This window comes from Nyctibius grandis, chromosome 2 (assembly GCF_013368605.1).
Source record: "Nyctibius grandis isolate bNycGra1 chromosome 2, bNycGra1.pri, whole genome shotgun sequence".
NCBI classification, from domain to species: Eukaryota; Metazoa; Chordata; class Aves; order Nyctibiiformes; family Nyctibiidae; genus Nyctibius; species Nyctibius grandis.
In genome coordinates, this window is record NC_090659.1 from 4,835,898 (window position 1) to 4,855,638 (window position 19,741).

The following is a 19,741-nucleotide window of genomic DNA, read 5'->3' on the forward strand; positions in this document are numbered from 1 at the left end:
TGTGCTGGGGCAGGCTGCTGCACTGCGCGAAAGCAGCTGAGTTACTGCTAGAAACAAATTGCCCCTGGATGCTGTACAGCTGTATTCCCTGGTGCTGTATTTTAGCTACCAAGTCTAATGTGATTCAAGCTGGTTTTGTGTTGAACCAACTCTAACATAAAATATTGTCCTGTGACTGTTTAGAAGAAAAACTGTAGGAAGCTAATCACAGCTTGTTTGTTGGTTTAATATACAATGTTGGGAAAATAACTTAATCTGTCTCCATTTAGCGCATGTATATGAGGTTTTATAATCCTGAAAAAAAAAAAAAAATGTGGTGAAGGTTATTATTTATAAAGTGCTTTGCACCTTATTTTTACAATAATAGAAATAGGAGGGGGAGGAGGAAAACCATCTGGGATCTTAGTTTATTTCTGTGGATTTGTCAGCACATGATTTTAAAAAAATGAATGCGAACTCCTAGTTCAGACAAGCAAACAAATCTGCTGTTTGGAAATTATATTTTTTTTTCTGTCTGTGTTAGGCTCTCGGTGGGAACAGTGATTGTACCATCATCTGCTTGAGAATTTACAATTCCATTACCAAGTACCCAGGCATGGCTTTTCAGTCGTGCTTTACACAAATCGCACACTTGAGCAGTGTGACAGGCCATCATCATAACGTTGTTTCTGTGAAGGAGACTTCCTCACGGTGGTGAGTGCGTACTGCCCGAATGCCATCGGCAAGTTTCTTCTAATGAAACCATCAGCATGGCCCCATGGGCCAGGGAGAAACCCCAGCGTGCGGAATGGTCCCACTCTCAGCGCTGGAGTAACTCAGCACCTTGAAGTGCTGCACTGAGTGGTTCAAATACCCTCTGTCACATGTGGTTAATAAGAATTGCCGTGCTTTGTTCACCTTAGGAAGGAGATGAATCATACCAATTCTTTTCAATTTATCTTCATTGAAAGGCTTCACAGGCTCTTGATCATTCTTGGCTTTCTCTTTTGAACTCCCTTCAATTCTTTGTACAAAGCACATCTCAAATTCATTTTTAAGGGATTTTTTTTTTTAAATAACTGTGCAATACAGCTTTTCATTTAGGGATGGACCTGGAGCTGCATATTGGATCTATAGTTGAGGAGAAGGAACACGCCTCCACAAAATCCAATGTGAATCAAAGTGAAGACATTTATTAAGCATAAGCTGTCCCTTTTATACATTTTGTACTTTCCCTGGCTGTAAGCATGTGCATTGCTATTCGTTAATATTACTAAACATACTCTTCTTTGATGTGTTGATTGGTCACTGCTCTGCCACTGGTCCTTCCTTAATTGGCTCCATCAGTTCTTGTTTCTTCTCCTCCGTGTTCGGCTCCCACCGGCTACTCCCTCAATTCTTGTTTGCTCAGCTACTGTTTTTCCTCATCTCTCGAAGGTCGGCTTGTTGACACTAGCTACATGAATCTTCTCACGCAGCTAGGCCTTCACTCCATACTCTCATACTTCTGGCTCATTACATGACCATTCTGCTCCAAAAACCCCTCTACATATAGTTACTTAGGCTTCTTGACCTGAATTGCTTTGGGTTTTTTTAGCTACATTTGTGAACTTACTACATGTTTACAAGCTGGTACAGGGGCAGTTTCATCAGCTTTAGCTGCTGAAAAGCAACAATATTACTCTGCCCGGCTTGATGCGATCAGGGTATAAACATGCACAACCTTGACTAGGAAATGAACATCAACATCTTCTGAGTAACAATTTTATTGAGCTCTCAGTTAGGGTAGTAGTAGATTTTTTCTCCCTCAAAAAAGCTTTAACACTTCTTTTAAAAAGAAAAAAAAAAAAAACAAAGCCAACAACGAACCCCAAAATCTTCTGGGGGCGATCCATCCAACAAGAGGCAGCCAGTTGAGGTTCCTGTGCAGGGAATTCAGGTTTAAAACCTTCCTCTCAAACTGAAAGCACATCAGGGTGTCTCACGGGTACCTCATGGAAATGTCCTGACATCTGGAGTTAAAAGTCTGTCTCTCCTGCCCATAGTTCCCTTATGATTAATGGTCTCCAACACCCCCAAACTGGGAGCCCAAGAGAACCCTCACAGAGAAGACACTGCAGCTTTACGGTTATAATATATAACCTGGGATACGGGAGATATATCTTCAAATTCACCTTCTCAGTAAAGTAGAGTAGTGATTTCAGCCTGGATCTCCAGCTGACCATGGTCGTGTCAATCTTTCTTTACATTTAACACAAAATTTTGTCCTGTGAAGCCTTTCCCTAAATTTTTGTCCAAATTGATGTATTTTCTCACACACACACGCTTAAACATGAGCCAGCAGTGTGCCCAGGTGGCCAAGAAGGCCAATGGCATCCTGGCCTCTATTAGGAATAGTGTAGCCAGTCGGTCTAGGGAAGTGATCGTCCCTCTGTACTCGGCACTGGTGAGGCCGCACCTTGAATCCTGTGTCCAGTTGTGGGCCCTGCACTTCAAGAAAGATGTTGAGGTGTTGGAGCGAGTCCAGAGGAGGGTGACCAAGCTGGTGAAGGGTCTGGAGGGTCTGACCTACGAGGAATGGCTGAGGGAGCTGGGGTTGTTTAGCCTGGAGAAGAGGAGGCTCCGAGGTGACCTTATTGCAGTCTACAACTACCTGAAGGGAGGTTGTAGTGAAGTGGGAGTCGGCCTCTTCTCCCGGGCAACTAGCAATAGGACAAGAGGACACAGCCTCAAGCTTCGCCAGGGGAGGTTCAGGTTGGATATTAGGAAGCATTTCTTCTCAGAAAGGGTCATTAGACATTGGAATGGGCTGCCCAGGGAGGTGGTGGAGTCACCATCTCTGGATGTGTTTAAGAAAAGCCTGGACATGGCACTTAGTGCCATGGTCTAGTTGACATGGTGGTGTCAGGGCAACGGTTGGACTTGATGATCCCCGAGGTCTCTTCCAACCTGGTTGATTCTGTGATTCTGTGAGTCTGTGATTCTGTGATTCTGCTTTTTAGTTGATGAAGGAATCCCTAACCAGAACCACCAATGAGTCCCTGCAGGAGATGCTGCTGGGTTTTCCCACAACACAAATGCTCTGTGTGAGGCTTTCTTGCAGTAACTGCAGTGTTAGTGATCCTTGGTTATCTCCACGCAGATCCTGTGCTCGCTCCCTGGCCTGCACCTGCGAGCTGCAGGGAGCTGAGCCTGGACTTTGTGGGTGGGAAAGTCTGGGTAAAATGCCCTGTATTGGTTGAGGGAGGTCTCAAACATTTCCATCATTGGAGATACTCTAATGCAGCTGGCTGAGGTCTTGGACAGCCTGGTTTAACTGACCCTGTTTAGAGACAGGGTTGGACCTGCAGTCGTCCCTTCTGACATAATTAATCCTATGATTCTTATTCAGATTTCCATCTCCTTTGCAAATGGACAGACTTGCCCTCATACTGGCTATATTTTTCAGGAAGCACCACGCAGCACTGCCACATTTATGCCACCAAGCACGCAGTGATACAGATGGCCTTGTTTGTTGATGTATCTGATGTTTCTGTACAGATGCTGTACCAGTTCTTGGACTGACGGACCCAAGACTCTGCTACTTACTGGATGGATTCCTCTTCATTTATGCAGTCGTCATGACAGCCCTTTTTGTGAAAGCAAAGGTCGGTCTATCCAAACACTGATGTGTTTGGCTTTGGTGGTGTAAACAAGTTGGGCTTAGCTGGAAAGTGGGGGTGGAGAGGAAGCATGTCTCTTAGAATAAGACCTTTTTGGGTTTTTTATTTTCTCTTTTTTGTTTGTTTTACTTTCCTTCTTTTCCGGTGCCAACCTGAGCAATCTGTGGGAGTTCTTTCTGAGGGCTCATGAATGGAGGGGAAGAGAGTATATGAGAGTATTTTGATGCTGCAGTTATGGATGCAGTCAGAGATTCTGGATATTGTAGCTGGGAAATGCCTGATCAACAGTGATGTGGTTTCTTCTGCTGCTTTGTTGTTGGAAAGAGAGGAGGGGATATTCAGAAAATTCAGGATAAATGCGAAGCTTGCGAAGGATGTATTAAAAAGTCTCAAGAAGTCAGACATCTTTGACAGTATGAGTGTGATGATGCAAATGATATAACCCCAACCACCACAGGAGGAGTCGGGGGGACGGGACAGACACAACTTGATGGGCTGTTGTTACCATCCAGCAGCTGTTCAGCATCCAGGGAGACACTTAGTGGCTTTAGTGCACTTCCACGGAAGACAAGAACATAATATGATCGAGGCATGTACTTTTCCAGACGTGTATGTGCTCTGAGAGCTCTGCTAATTATAGGAGAGGAGCTGTCTGCCTCTCCCCGGCACAGGGCGCTCCAATGCAACGGTGCTTTCAGCCAAGCCTAAGCAGGCCAAAAGGTGTCTTGGCTGCTGTCTGCACATCTGGCTCAGCCTACTCCCAGAAGCAAAGCCTTGCTGTGCTTGGGATCTCAGCTTGCTTCTCACCAGGTCGTGGCTGAGATCACCAGCAGGAGCCCTCTTGGTGATGATGTGCTGCTGCTGGTGCCCCACCGGCTCTCCGGTGGGGTCATTTCTCAGGACTGCAAAGCCAATGCTGAGCCCAGAAGGAGGGAGCAGGGATGTTTGAAGGAATCAGCAGAAGTCGGTGATGGTGAAGGAAAAACTTTTTGCTGCCAGTGTAAATCCTGACTGCAGATGAAAGTGCTGCTCTGGGCCTGGAAGTCTTTTTGAGGCTGCCAGAGGTACGAGCCGCTGGGGCGCACAGAGGGTGCACCGTACCTGCCAAGAGGAGCCCTGCACCTCGCCCGTTCTCGGGCAAGAGTGCGATAGTTACGGAGGGCTCAGCAGAGCATCCAAGGAGGAGCGTGAACCTGGCACCGGGAGCTGCCGCAGCCACGGTGTGCTCGCCAGCTGCTCTTCCTCCCTCACCTAGAGCGTGTCTTAAGCGTGCTGCTGCAGGGGCAGACACTTGTGTGGTTTCTCCCACCGGGGCTCCCTTGCAGGGTCAGGGCTGGAGCTGGAAATGGCTCATTGGTCGGAGGCAGCGGCCCTCACCTCAGATCTGGGAGTGCTCTATTTCTGATGAGAGTAACTTCTAGGAGAGAGGGAAAGAAAGGACTGAACAGAGCCACTGTCTCTCTGCTCATGGTATGGTCTCTCTTCCAGCTTAACCAGGCCTCCGAACCACAGCTGCAACCAGGCCAGGATGATTTGTATAACGTAAGTGACTACTGGTTTTTGTTTGTTTTCAAATCTGCTACCCAGACAGACCTTCTTGGGCACTTATCGATAGCGAGTTGCCTGTGGATCAGAAAAACTTGATGACCCAGCTACTGAAAACGATGTACCCAAGTGTGCAGCACAGCAGCTGTAAGGGGGAAAAATAAAACCTGACAAGGGCAGCTTCTGCTGTCACTTGTCTGGCTGGATGCTAGACAGATATATGGGCTGTGGGTTCCTGAGTTGATCCACTGAGCTGAAGGTATACCAGGAACCCAGACCATTTCAGAGGCAGTGCTCGGTGTGCTGCACCGTGTAACACGCCTGCAAGAGCTCTATATACATGTGTGTGCGTGTGTGTGTGCGTGTGCAGCCACCGGACTGTTATATATGATGTGTGCACCCCAACTTCGTGTTGCGCTTGTATCATCGAGTGTGTGGGACCCCGAGTCATCACAGCCCAGCTCTCTCCATCCCCGAGCCTTCCTGTTGCCCTGCAGCGCAAGACCTGTTGTACCAGATCATACTAGGGGCGTAGCTCATCCGTTGTGCCCTAATGGTAGCCAGCATCAGATGGCTCTTCAGGCAGTGAAAGAGGCCAGAGACAAGCTCCTGTCTGTCCTTCCTAGCTAAAATGCTCACTCATGGCAACACTAAACTCTACCTATTTTTGCTATGTCTAGTTGTCTTTTGATTTTCATTTTTTTTTCTCTCATGCTTATGACCATAGCCACATCCTGTGAGGAGTTCTACTGTTTAACTGTGTAATGTATGAACACTACTGCGTTTTTTTTCAGTTCAAGAAGTGTTGCCTTTCACCTTTCCAGTAGCACTCTGTCAGCTGTGTAATTCTGACCTGAAATCTCTCCTTTGCCCTCTTCCAAGGTAACCTTTCCCAGATAAGAAATGTGTTGCACATAAAATTTCTGCAGTCACTTGATGCAAAGGTAGATGAGCTGTTCTGCAAGAAAAATCAAGCTCATGGATCTTTACCCACCAGTGGGAGAGAAAGCGTGAAAGTCAAGAGTCCCTCCCCCTCGCACGCTCTCATTTTCAGCTCATTTCTACTTAAGACAGGTTCTTGATGCAATGGCTTGCAGTTTTGTGCTGCACAAACCACTTGGTGTCATTTCCATGGCTTAATCATAGAAATTTTTGTTGACAATTGCAATAAGGAGTAAAATAATTTCTAGCTCTTATAATACTCATGAATTTGGACACCAAACTGGGTTTCCTTTCTTTTCCTGTGTTAAGTCAAGATCTATTTTCTCATGATCATAACGTCCGTCACTGCTTCTTCCTTTCTCGTTTCAGAAACTGTCTCGTGGACACAGAGATGAGTATGATGTTTTGGGGGCAAAGCGAGGTGCAGACCCTGAGCTGGGCGGGAGACACCAGGTAACCTCCTCCCACACATGCGCCTTTTTTCTTTTCATCTGGTTCCTTCCTTCTCATGTCTAACCGCTGTTTAGACATGCAGGCGTTCGTCACACGTGTGCTAAGCACCGGTGCCTTCCTGGAGAGGGAACGGCAAAGTCTGTGTAGTAACTCGGGCGGCTGGCAGCGTGGCGGGGACAAGAGCAAACCTTCCCCTTTCCCCTTTGATCTTTGCCCCTCGTGCCCCCCCCATCCCTTTGCTGAGAGCTCGCAGCCACCCAGAATAGGAAGTGACACCCAGCCTCGGGGCGGATGTGGAGCAGGCAAGGCAAGAGTGGGTGTTTCACGAGAGCTCGCTGCACGTGATGCCGCCACACAAGTGCCAACAAAGTAAAGCAGCAGCCAAAACAACTGTTTCTGCTGCAGAGCCCAACAGTTTCAAAGGAAAAGGGAGGGGAAACCTTCTGCATCAGTGTGTAGGGCTTGCCTGCAGATGACAGCTGTAGGGATTGAGCAAAGAGCTGAGTTTTATCAATTATTAAAATTACATGACTTTTCCAGAGAACAAGTTATCTTAACAGAGCCTTATGGGTGGAGGCAAGTTGGCTGTAACGGGTAGGGCATGGCCATAGAGGTGTAGCTGCAGCTTAGAGCAAATGCACAGGCATCTACAAGGTGGGGGATGCAGGTAGTGCAACACATGGGCAACTTTCTTCTTTTGTTTTACAGCAGAGAAGGAAGAACCCTCAGGACACCGTCTACACTGTGAGTAGAGAGAGCTGGAGGAAGAGGAGAGGGAGGGATGGCTGGAAATAGGAATTTCTATTTCATAGGAGACTTCCCCCCCCTACCCAGTTTCAGCTTTGTTTCAAACTTAACAGCTGTTTTCAAAGACTTCTCTTCCCTTCTATCCCCGCTTTTCTTTTCTAGAAAATTTCTGCTCCCTTCTCAGTGGCAGATGGGGAAAAGAATTTGGATCAAGATACCTGCTGATCCCTTTATGTTAGCCATTAGTGACTAACCAGCCTTCATCCCATGAGACTGGTGCTGCAGTATTTTACGTGCTTGTTCTCCAGCCTCTCTGACTGCTCTCTGACAAAGGCTGAATGTCAGTGCATCTAAGAGTGGCTGCTTAGGAGCCTCTTGATTTAATTGATTTAACCTTGGCTAAATGTGATGGTCTGTGCTCCAAAGGATAGATACAGGAATGGTAAAGCTCATGTCTTAACTTGGTCTTTCTGGGTGTTCGGTGCTTGCTGAGAAATGAGCTTGTTTCCAAGAGTGGCCTTCATCGATATTGAAGCAGACGCTCTGATCACAGCTGGTCATAAGCATTTGAGAACTGCTTCTCCAGATGGAGGAAGGAAGAGCTCCTCTTTCTTAACCTTCACCCTGCAGTGTTAGATTTTGCTTTTCTCTGGGCCTGAGCTGCATGGTCAGATTTGTCTCCTGAATAAATGCTGCTTAAAGCTTTTCTTTGGAGAGCTTTCTAGTATTTGGTGCCAGTCTAAATAAATGACTTGGTTGAGGGTAGCGTTATATTCATTTAAGTGTTTGGAGATGAGGTGGTATTGATATGCTAAGGAGATTTGATGGTGTATAGCATCTACTTCAATGCAGATTGTTTAAGTCCCACCACTGTCTCTTCCTCTCTGGAATACATTGAAGCTTTGAAGGCAAGGCAGTCCCAGAAGCACAGGCTTGGAGTGCAGTCACCCAGGGGCTGGCTTGGCTTTTCTAGCAACACGCTGACTCCCCCTCTCTGCTTGCAGTCACTGCAAAAGGACAAGATGGGCGAGGCATACAGTGAGATCGGCATGAAGGGAGAGGTGAGTCCTACTTTCCTTCCTGGTGAAAGCTTGGGATGAAAAATTCTTCACTGCTGCTCCCTTACAGAGCTGTAGCCCCGGCTGCACGTAGCTGCCTCGCACAAGGAAGTCCCCGTGTCACACAGCACCTCCAGGCACAGCTGAGAGCAGTTACCTATTTCCTGTAGTAACCAGTGTGTTTGGGGCAGCAGTAAGACAGACATGTAGCTATAGCGTTACAGTAGCCATAAAACAAGGTGGAGATCAGACAGTAGGCTTTGTCCCATCAGGATTAGAAACACAGCCTGTGTACCAGCAGTGGCCTTGGGCAGATTGAATAATGTCAAAAGGAAATATTTCAACTTTTGGACAGAAAAATTCTGCAGCTGCCCCAGCAGAGGAGGCAGGGGGTATGACATGGGTGAGGAACAGTTGAAGGAAATCTCTAGTTTAAAGCACTGCAACGTGTGTGGCCCAGCAACTCACGTTGGTTGAGCATGTTCCTCCAGAGCAATTCAGAGCTGGAGGCTGACGGTTTCCCCCCATGGGCTCTTGAGGCTGGTCTGCTTTATAGGCACAAGTAAGCATTGGAAGCTCCTCCTTGTGCCTCCTTCAAACAAGTAATGGGGGAACAATTCTCCTTCCCCCACCTCCACTCTCAGATTTTTAAGAAGGAACAGATCAGTTATATCTAAAGCTAGCAGCAAACGGATAGTTTTAGCTCTGTGCACACACTGCTGGGGGAGGGAAGCTTGTGTTGAAAGAAAACCACATCTGGGGACACTGTTTATGGCAAAACAAAAAATTGCTGTGACCTACACAGGTTCTATTTTATGTCAAAGTATCTTAAATATAGCCTTTCATTTCCCTCTGAAAAGTGGGAAAAAAGGGCATTTCAAAATAAAGTTTAGTGCTGAGAAATGCTGAACCAAGACCGACATTTAACCCTCTCCCCTGTTTTATTATTCTAACACCCATCTGCCACATTGAAGCTCACTTTACAAGCTCTGAGTATATGAAGTCTCGCCATGTTTTTATGACTGTTTCTATTACTGGGGACACACACACACCAAAAACCTTGCCTCATTCGAGACAGATGATCATTTAACAGACTGCTGCAGTTTTGATTGTGGCAGGCACTGCTTTTTGCCACGTTTGTGAAATGTTTGAGACACAGTCCGTGCTCTGCTGCCGCGGGGCAGTTGTGACCAGCCACGGGCTTGACGTGCCAGCCTCCATCCAGGGGCCTGGACGCTCTGCTGCCCCTGGTTCTCACCCAGCAATCGCGTTCTCGTGCACAACTCGGCTGCTTTTTCTGGCAGCTCCCCGCACCCCTGGGTATGCAGCAGCAAGTGGGTTCAAGCAGAAGGTTTTTCTTTGTACCTGGCTGGTCTGAGTGACCTCGTTTGTATGGTCTAGTTGTACCATGACAGTCCCGGTACCTATTTCACAGAATCCTGTGAGGCTTCATCATCAGACAACCTTATCTGCAGTTCCTTTGAATGTCTAGACAGCTTACTAACTGTGTGCTGGAGTATTTACTTACTTACACATGTCTGTCCAACAGAGTCTCTCAGACACCAGCTGACATGTAGCTACTTAAAAAATGCAGCCCCATTTCTTCCAGGTGTGTCTTCAGTGCATAAAACAGTCCGTGTCTATAGATTTGGTAAATTAAAGAAACAGCAGCATTATAACAGTATGACAGGGAAATATGCCAGCAAACCAAAATAATTTCCTTTTTATTTCCAATCCTCATTATTTTCTCCTTCTACAGCCCTTGCAGCATGTCTGGGCTGGTCCAGACTCAGCAGGTGCTTTCCCTCCAGCTCAGAGGGCATCCAGACCAAGCGCAGCTGCTGCCCCTCAGTCCAGGATGGGGGAAGTCAGGGGTTTCTTTCCTTTTGCCTAATGGGAAAAGCACCCATTAATCTACGCTTCTTTTTCTTTCTCAAAGCAGCAGAGGCGGCGAGGCAAAGGGAACGAAGGTGTCTACCAGGTAGGCAACACATCCAGCACCTGCTCCCCTCATCCATCTTCATGGCTTAATTGTAGCCTCTAGTCACAGATCCCACCACACTGTCAGCGACGCATGATGAAGCAGAGCTTTCAAAGCACCTTTCTGAGGATAGTTACTCAGATTCAGGGCAAAGACCGCACTGCTGGTGCTTTGATAAAGTGGCAGCATGTTTGAAGCACAACCGGCAGGAACACTTGTTTAGCTGCTCTGGTAGGAACCATTTCCACAGTCCTGCAGCAGGTGACGCAGGCAGTTCTGTCTCTGAAGTGTTTATTGCTTCAAAGAAAACCTTCAGGTTGCCAAACAGCTGTTCTAACTCAGAGCATCAGTGGCTCAGCCCATCTCACTGTAGCGTAGGGGGCACAAACTGGTCAGCACCTCCAGTCCCTTGGGGCACTGGGGGGTTTCAGTGTTGGAAGGAGTCCATCCATCAGGCCGTATTTGGGCCGCCATGCGTAGCTGTTCCACAATGCATTTTACTTGCTGTAGAAGCCTGTACATTGTCACCGACATCTCAAAATGACAAAAATAAAATACCTGTTAAAAAGTTCTTCTGATGCAGCACACGCCAGGGAGTTCTCCTGTAAGGTGGCTTATTTGTGGCTAATGGTACCTTTCTTCAAAACCTGCTCCACTGATAGTCACCGGTAGCTGGTAAGAAGCACTATCAGTGTACTCAGCATGCCACTAAACATTCATAGCAGAGTGAAGGGTAGCTAGAAGGTTTACAAGCAGGCACCACGTGTCTTACTACATCCTCACGCTTGGAAGCCCCAGTTACCTGTGCTCTGGCAGCCTCCTGGGCTGACCTGTGACTCTGCCTCATCTTCTACTGCTCCGCTCTTAGAGTAGCCAGTTCCACAGCTGCAGCAGGGATCTGTAACTCACATGTTACACCTGACTTACCCCCACCAGCGCAGGCTGGCAGGAGAAGGACTGCTGCGTTGCAGGAAGGGGTGCGAGGGGATGCTTCCCTGCTGCCAGCTTAGCCGGCGTTGCATCTGACTTCCCTTCCAAATTACAGAGGAGAAGTCCAGAGAACAAAGTTCATGATTTGATGTCTATTCATTTAGTTAGCAGGTAAATTTCACTCTAGCATCAGTTAGCTCTTAATAGTAATATGCAAATAAAATATACTCTAAAGATCCGCATAACCATTTAGGATGAGTTGCTGTAGTCACGCGTTTGTAACAGTTATTCAGGCTGCGTCTCGCCTTCAGGTAAGTGACAGCTATTGACACCACACAAAGACTAAGGAAACACTCATGAGTAAAAACCTCTGTAGGGAACAGAAGAAAAACCCTAACAAAAATCAGAATGATGCTATGGAGCCCCTGCCATGCTGCTGCTGACCAGTCAGCCAGGGAGAACTAAGCACCCACACGGGTATCTCACCTGTTTTTCTCTTTTTCAGGGACTCAGTACAGCGACCAAGGACACTTATGACGCTCTCCAAATGCAGCCCTTGCCTCCCCGCTAAGTGGGAGTCATGGAGGAGATGGGCAAGGGTGAGAGACGCCCACCTGCCTTGGGGAGGAGAGGAGGAAAAGCCTTTTTCATCCAAAACAAGCACTGGGTATTTTCTCAGTGCAACAACCTGCTTTGGTTGGTGCACAGAGGGAGTATGTCTGGACTTGGGCAGTCCCTTCTCCCTCCCCTCTTGAATCATGCAGCTGCAAGCTTTCGCTATTAAAATGTACATATCTGTAAAGTTGTTTCCAGTAATAGTGGTTACTAGGCCGATTTTTGTAAGATTTGTGTTGTGGGATGAGACCACACCTACTAACACAGCTGTTTCCATAGCTCTTCCTTGCCTTCCAGGGGTACCAAGACACGTAATTATGGTTTCATTGCATTTAAAGAGCTTGTAAAGAAAGGGCTGTAGTTGTCTCCTGTAGTATTTATCTTTAGACTATTTGACACAGGCCAGCTAAACTTTCTGCTTTAAATTTACCTTTTAAAAACTGCTTCAGTGGGGGATGACTTTTTTCTTTAGTTGTAAAAAGTGATGTTACGGTGAGGTTGAATGGCAGCTTTTCAGAGCGAAGAAAACGAGCACTAAGCTCCAACAAAAGATCAAGCAGTGGCATTGTCACTCATCCAAACAAGAGCCAGGTAAGCTGCCTGAGAGACTTCTCAGAAGGCAGAAGACACCCCTGTTACAATGAAAACAAGGAGACTGGACTCTGATAAAGACAGCAATACCGAAAAAGCCAGGGAAACTCACCCTGGAGAATCCCGTTTGGCTGAAACTCCTGCCCCCTCGCATCAGCAACATTTACAGCTGTCACTGCAGAACAGGCTTCCCTCGTAAGAGCTGGTACGGTAATTGTAATGTCAGAGAGAGACAAAAACTAGAACATCTGGGCAACAGAAACTGTACAGAAGCCAATGTAAATGCACGTTCCAAACCAGTCTCTCATCGGGTTACCTTTAAAAGGTGTCATTCCAAAGAGATACTTGTTCAGTAATGTAATGCATTTGTGATGAATCAATAAAGTTAGCTTCCAAGACCTGTGTGTGCATGTGCGCGGTGAACAGCTGTGGGAATGGCACAAGCTCACTAGCTGAGCAGTCAGGCCGGCTGGACCGATTGACATCCAGCAGCAGAACCTCCTAGGCAGCCCGAGGAGGGTGGTGTTCTGACAAGAGCTTCTGAACACATCCTGGGAGGTGGGATGGGATGTTGGAATAACGCTGTAAGCCCAGGTATAACCGGGACACACCTCCTGCTGCATCCTCAGTTTTGCCAGTGACTTACAAGGCTGTGCAATGAAGCCTGTAAGCAACTCAGCAAGGACAGAAACAATAAATAAAGGGTATCTCAGCTTGGGCCGGGAGCTGAGCAGTTCATTCCGGCAGTCCCCACCGAGGCAGCAGAGCTAAAGCAAGACTCTGGGAACAAGAGCCGCCTCTGTGGGCGCTGCCCAGCTGAGGTTATGTGTCCATTCCTTAAGGGACAGGGTTAGCAGCAGAAAAACTTGCTGAAATTGCTCCTATGTAAATTACAAGGCAGTAAAACTGTACCTGCAGTAGATGCTTGTAGCTTTTGAAGAATATTTCAAAGACACTAAATCAGTGCAGAAAAAAGTAAACTGAGACATCCCATGCACGGCAATGAATGTTTCTTGCAAATAATTTCCTAGATCCCTTACTGTTCTTCTGCAATGACAAGAAAAATCTGAGCGAACTGGGTGATACCTCAAACAGCTGAGCTGAAAACTACAGTAAAGTTGCTACTGCAAAGCACTCTTGTTCTTGATGCAAGAACAAAGAGTACAGAAAGTATCTTTTTTTTTTTTTTTTAAAATCATGATAACCATATTTGCAAGATGTAGAAGTCAAAAGTTTTGGCAGTCATGAAATACCAACCACTAAACAGCGGGGAAGAAATTCTTAGGAAAAAATATCACCTTTATGCTCTTTATATATAAACGGATCTTGATTTCAAAAAGCATCCCATGCTTGTTTCGAGGACACTCACCGTAGATGCGAGCTGAGTCTTCTCTTTGCCTTCAGGAAGCAACTGAAGCTGTTTTTTCTTTTAGGAGAGGAGTTGATAATGCAGCAGTAGAACAAAAGCTTCAAGCGGAGTGCAAAAAAACCTGGGCTCTCCTCCATTTTGACAAGACAAAGAGCACGGAAGAACAATCTCCTGGCCCAGTCTGATACACCAGGGGGAAGGGGAATCAGCCTTCCCCTGACACATTTGAAAAACTACAAACAAGTGCATACATGTTAAAACACTTGGAAAATGGTTTAATGATGTTTACAACAGAAATGAACTGTACAATTACAGTAAGTTTAATATATATAAAAAATTACAGCAGACAAATGCATCTACACAAAATCTACCTTTTCATTCTGATTTACTGTAATCTACACAATCTCTCAATGCCCACAGCTATCTGTAGGCAACCACTGGGAAAATAATAATAATAATAATAATAATAATAACAATAAAGGACATCTTTAAAGAGACAGCATTTTGCCTTCCTCCTCACCCCTAGTGTGATCAGCAAGGTTTTGAAATGTGTGGGACTCTCACATTTCAGTCTCAAGAAAAGCCTGGGTTGCGTTTGGGTACGGGTACTCCCACACGGCCCTCGATTTCAAGTGTTCTGCTGACCTAAAGCGTATAAATGCAGTATATGAGGAAGGGCAAGAGAAAAAAACCTCCCAGCCAGTGTAAGCAGGCAGTCGCACAGAGTCATGAAACCATTAAGACTGAAAATTTCTCTTATTTAGAAACGAAGCAAAAAGGGACTGCCCAGACGCTACAGACATTCACAAACCATTGTCTCTTTGAAACCTATCGCCGGATTTAGAAGAAAGGGCTTGTTTTTCAACTCCCTGTACAAAGGGTTAGCTTTCAAACTAACGTATTAAATACCTTTTTAAAACAAAAATTAAGCTACTTTCTCTTTGGCCCATCCCTTAAAAACAGTGAAAGCCCCTTTACACTGAGAAAGAACCTCAGGTGAACGGGGAAAAAAAAAGAACATGCTGTCTCTTTAAAAAGAAAGAAAGAATCCCAGTTGGGAGCGGCCGTCAGTGAAAATGCGATCCAAATTGGCAGTCTGGTGGAAATTCCTCACGGAATATTATGTACAGTTTAAAAACCCTTAGTTGCTTTTTTTTTTTTTAAATTTATGAACACCTAGGCAGTGAAAACTGTTATGTTAATACATACATAGACACACCCAAAACATACAAAAATACTATTATTTCAAACTACTAAGAATAGGACAAGTTCAGTTATCTCCATGCTATGACTTTAAGAGCATTACACTGAAACAAACAAGAATTTAAACGACAATTTTTTAATATCCCAGAAATATACCAAAATATACATCTAAGCTTTGGAATTACTGAGGTTAGACTAATGCAAGTGCTGGGTAATCGTACTTAATACACAAGTCTAAGGTTCTGCAGGAAAGAAATTATCTTTGGTATCTGCATCAGGCTAATAATATTAACATTTGGATTTTGCTTTGGGATAGAGCTTGTATGACCCTAGAACCAAACACCCCCCAATCAACTGAGATTAAAAAGATCCATGTAAAAAGTTCCTCCATTTGCAATCCCCCCCCCAAAAGTTAAAAAGTCACAGGCATCTACCTAGCATAAAAGGTTGAGAAATACAATGCATAGTTGCACAGTGGTGCTGCAAAAATAAAAGAAATCTAGAAAAAAAGGAACTAGAAGAGAAATGAAAAGCTGCTTCTTTTTCTTCTTCTTTCAGGGATTTCTCACAACAGGACAGCCTCTTCCAAGCAGTGACGGGGGGAGGGGGGAAGCTCAGAAGTGCACCTCAGCGTGTATTAATCAACATCACCCAGCCCCCAGAGGGTTAAAGCACCCAGCAGAGCAGCCAATCCTGCACCCAAGTCTTCAGCTCCTCAACCCACCTGCGAAGCCCCCGGCCGCCCCCTCCCAGCGCCTGCGCCCCGGATTTCGCCCCGGGGTGGCGAGTTTCATCCCAGGGTGTTTCGGAGGGGGTCCCCAGGCAAGGCCCCCTCTCCCGGGGCAGCCCCTGGGGCCGGGGCCCAGGCTGGCCCCTCCAGGCTGGCAGCCGGCCCTCGCCCCAGCCAGGCCGGCCTCACAGGTGGGCTTGGTGCTGAAGACGCCCTTTGTCTTTGGTTTGTTTGTTTGTTTTGAGTTTATACAATCATTAGGAAATCTTTGGTTTTGGCTGGAAATTTTAAAAGAACAAAACAAAACAAAGAAACCGCCCCCTCCCGACTTATAGCAGCCACCGTGACCTGACAAAGCTTCTCTTTCCCATGGGTGTAGGGGAACTACATTCAAATAAAGATGGACCGGGTTAAGGACGCAGCTTCTGGCCAGGCAGGGGAGTGGGGAAGGGATACAGGATTGTCAAATAATAAAGAAGAAAATTAAATATTTGGAGATTTCTTTTTTTTTTTTTTTTCTTTTGGTCATGTTAAAAAGTGAGTAGCGTGTAGGCAGCACTGGGCTGAGAGCGCCTCCGGGCCCCGGAGTGGGGCAACTGCCCCAGGGTGGGGAAAGGCAGCGCGGGCGGCCCTTTTCCGCGGAGAGTGGAGGGGAGGGGGTGGATATTCACAGACTAATCAAGAGGACCCCTTGTAACCAAAGGAAATAAGATGATTGCAATTTGCCCTCATTTTGCAGTAGCTTTTAAGCAGCGACATTCAGAGGCGTTAGGGGGTCACTCCCCAGGTTGCAGGTCACGGGGTGCTATAGGCCAGAGTTCAGTGTTAATCAAAGGAGGGAGGGCAGACTTGGCAACTCTGTAGGGTTGGAGAAAGTTAAAGCAAGTTACTCGGTTACGAGTTAGAAATGAGGTATACGACAGCTCCTGTACCTGTGGCGGATAAACACCCCACACCTACTCACACCTAGCCTTAGACACTACCACAGAGGAAGGAAATGGAACAACGGCACTGGCGGGGACGAAGAAGCTACTGCCCGGGTCCTTCCCACAGACCGCTGGCACGCGAGGTGCCCCGCGGGGACCAGCGCTGCTCCAGACCTCCTCAAACCACCCACGGGCGGCTCTGCGGCGATCCCTTCCTTTCCCCGTCTCGCAGAGAGGCCCAGACCAGCTCCCCGGGAACGGGTGGGGAGCAGCGCCGATCTCCACGCCTTTCGCATTGCGTTTTCCCCTCGGACTCGCTCTGGTGCGGGGAGCACCAGGGTCACAGAGGCCGACACATGGAGAATGAATGGGGGAAGAATAAAGGTTTTGTCTCAACTGCCTTGTTCTCAGGACACTGTCACAGGTGCTCTCGTTCCTAAATTGTTTCTCAAGGGGGTTGTGCGACCTCCGCGATTTGCCCCCTGACATGCCATGTCCAAGGTCTTAGGATTCCTTCTGTTTAATAATTTCAGATTTCTGTAGCACTGCAACATGCCGGTTTTGTCCACACACAACGTTATCACATTCAGGGAATACGTAGCTGCCACTACAAAATTCAGCAAAGGCAGTATGAATCCTGAAGTGGGGCCTACAACAGATAAGAGAATTTGGGGAGGAAAGGGGAAGCTAACGTGATAAATTAAGTATCTTATGGTTTAATGTAAAGCTCTGCCGGAGAATATTCACCAGCAGACCGACACAGTTTCAAGACAGATCAGCATTTTGGTCTGAGCTACTTGACAATGTCCTGTTTGGTAGAGAGATGAAATAAGGCAGAGGGGGTATGTTCCAGTTCTGGGGCTGAGCCTCAGCAGCACTAAGGAACGCCAAAGGGTATCATCTTCCCTCGCCTCCCACAAGCTGTTTCATTTCCTTCCTCAGATTTGTTTTCCTTAAAGCACACCTTGTTTTCCACTTCTTTTGTTCCAAGTGCTCTTTTCTTTGAGAAGTCATTTCTTCAATATCCCTATTACCTACCTATAAATCTAACTAGCTCTTTGAAAAGTCACACAATATTAATACCACTTTTACATAATGTCAGAACAACAATTCTATTAGTAAAGCTTTCAGTGAAGTTCTGCAACCCGATTGGCGTCCGGAGGAAGAGTAGCTGGACAACCCACCTCCTCCCCTTCCTCCCTCCCTTTCTTCACAAGAGCTCACCAAGTTCACCGATAAAACAACTCAGCCCAATAGCACGATACATGAACATGCACAAGGCTACTTTGGGGAGCAAAGAAAGGAGTCTTCAAGGTCCCTCCCTTAAGAGAGAGACCATATGCAAAAGCTGTTGAACAGACTCTGACCTTGGACTACACTGCTTCCACGTTCGAAGGAAAGAAACAGTTTTCCCTGACTGTATCCCAACATCAGCCTATGACCTGCAGCACTGGGCCAGCCCCACACACCGTTTGTCTTCACAAAGCCACAGCAACTCTGTGCAGAAAAGGTGGGAGTACCCACAAGAGATGAGGTCCTTACAGAAAGGGACACTTACCCCAAGCTCAAAAAAACCCCACCCAGCTTTTCCTCTGACCTGCTCTGAGAACAGCAGAGCTGACAACTTATCAGTGCCTTTGGTTCCTTACGAGGCCACTGGGAATTCTCCTGACCCAGTGGAGTCGAGCTCCTTTAGAAACCCACCTCTCGATCACCACACACAGCCAGGCACACACGCTTGCACACACACACACGCACCCCTCCCCTCCTCCCCCTCAACTCCTTCGGCCTTGAAGGGAAATGAGAGGGGAGCCTTGGGGTCCAGATGGACGGGGCTGCAACACTCTCCCAAGGCAACAACCACTCGCTCTTCTGCTGCTCCCACCGCAACACCAAGACATCTGCCAGGAGAACGACCCACTCCCTCGCCAACAACCCCTCAAAGCTCCTCTCCCACGACTGTCTCACAGTATTTCAACCCTTTCAGGCACACCAGCCAGGTGTTAGGAGTAGGTTAGCTTTCACTTCTCGGTTTGGTTTTTTCTTTCATAGTTTTTGGTCTAGACAGGATTAGCATTGCTATTAGAAAAGGAAGTGTTTAAAAAGTTTTCCACCTATTATCAAGCACTACAAGCCCTACATTCAGTAACAAGACAAGGGGGATAAAAAGGAACCTGTTTCACTTTTGCTCTCCCAGATAGATTAAGATGCGACAACCATTCTTCTCCCTCCCCGAAGGTAGACACAACGGACCCAGTTCAGCTCTGGAGCAACCCAACTAACTGAAATGGATTTACACCACCTAGGTTGATTCTAACCCAGTACAGCCATCGTCTTTCCCCCGAGCCTCCCGGATACGCGGTGCCTCATCTTTAGATCCCAGCGAAGGGCAAGGAAAGGTCAAGAGGGAGGGGAGTGTGCGCACACTCGAAAGGACCCTGAACAGCAACCCAATCAGTAACCTGCATGCCACCACGTGCTGTGCTGCAGATTAGACCACAGATAAACCAACCAAACAACAATCCCAAACCCAGGAGCGACAAAATGTTTCCTTTGGCAAGACAGATACAAGGAAAAAAATTCATGAGCAAACATTTTCCTTCTAACACAGTCAACCCCCTTCTCTGCCCCCAACATCCACCCACCCCCACCCGACCCTATAAAGTTGTAACCTATAAACAGGATCTCAAATACATACAGCATAATCATGTTTATCAATCATAATAAACATCAGTTCAACTAAACTCTACAGCTAGAATTATCTCCACTATTTATAAAGTTTGCTTTTCTCTTCTGATTTTTTCAGTTTAAAACCAGTTCTGCGACAATGCTAAGCTATGCTGAGGTATTTTATGAAGGTGCCAGAAGCCAGCTGCTACCCACAAGTATTGTTCTCAGAGCTGTATGGTGCTACCTTTCACTGAGGGAAGACAGGGGAAGGAACAAGGAGGGAGAGGGGAGGAGGGAGGGGGCCCAGATGATTCCAGTTATGGACAGTTCTTAGCAGGGT

The 19,741-nt window shown here is 46.8% G+C and overlaps 1 protein-coding gene across 3 annotated transcripts; it reads left to right on the forward strand.

The window, feature by feature from the left end:
* Positions 1 to 555: 555 nt before the first annotated feature.
* On the forward strand, positions 556 to 12,099 carry CD247 (CD247 molecule). Of its 3 annotated transcripts, none has more exons than XM_068395245.1 (8): positions 556 to 693; positions 3,520 to 3,626; positions 5,130 to 5,183; positions 6,498 to 6,581; positions 7,290 to 7,325; positions 8,333 to 8,389; positions 10,326 to 10,367; positions 11,803 to 12,099. In XM_068395245.1, the coding sequence occupies exons 2-8, from the start codon at positions 3,600 to 3,602 to the stop codon at positions 11,866 to 11,868; spliced, it is 366 nt and encodes a 121-aa protein (XP_068251346.1). In that variant the 5' UTR covers positions 556 to 693; positions 3,520 to 3,599; the 3' UTR covers positions 11,869 to 12,099. The 3 variants fall into 3 exon arrangements, with proteins under 3 accessions (XP_068251346.1, XP_068251347.1, XP_068251348.1); XM_068395246.1 differs by having other exon boundaries at positions 10,329 to 10,367; XM_068395247.1 differs by having other exon boundaries at positions 7,293 to 7,325.
* Positions 12,100 to 19,741: the final 7,642 nt, after the last annotated feature.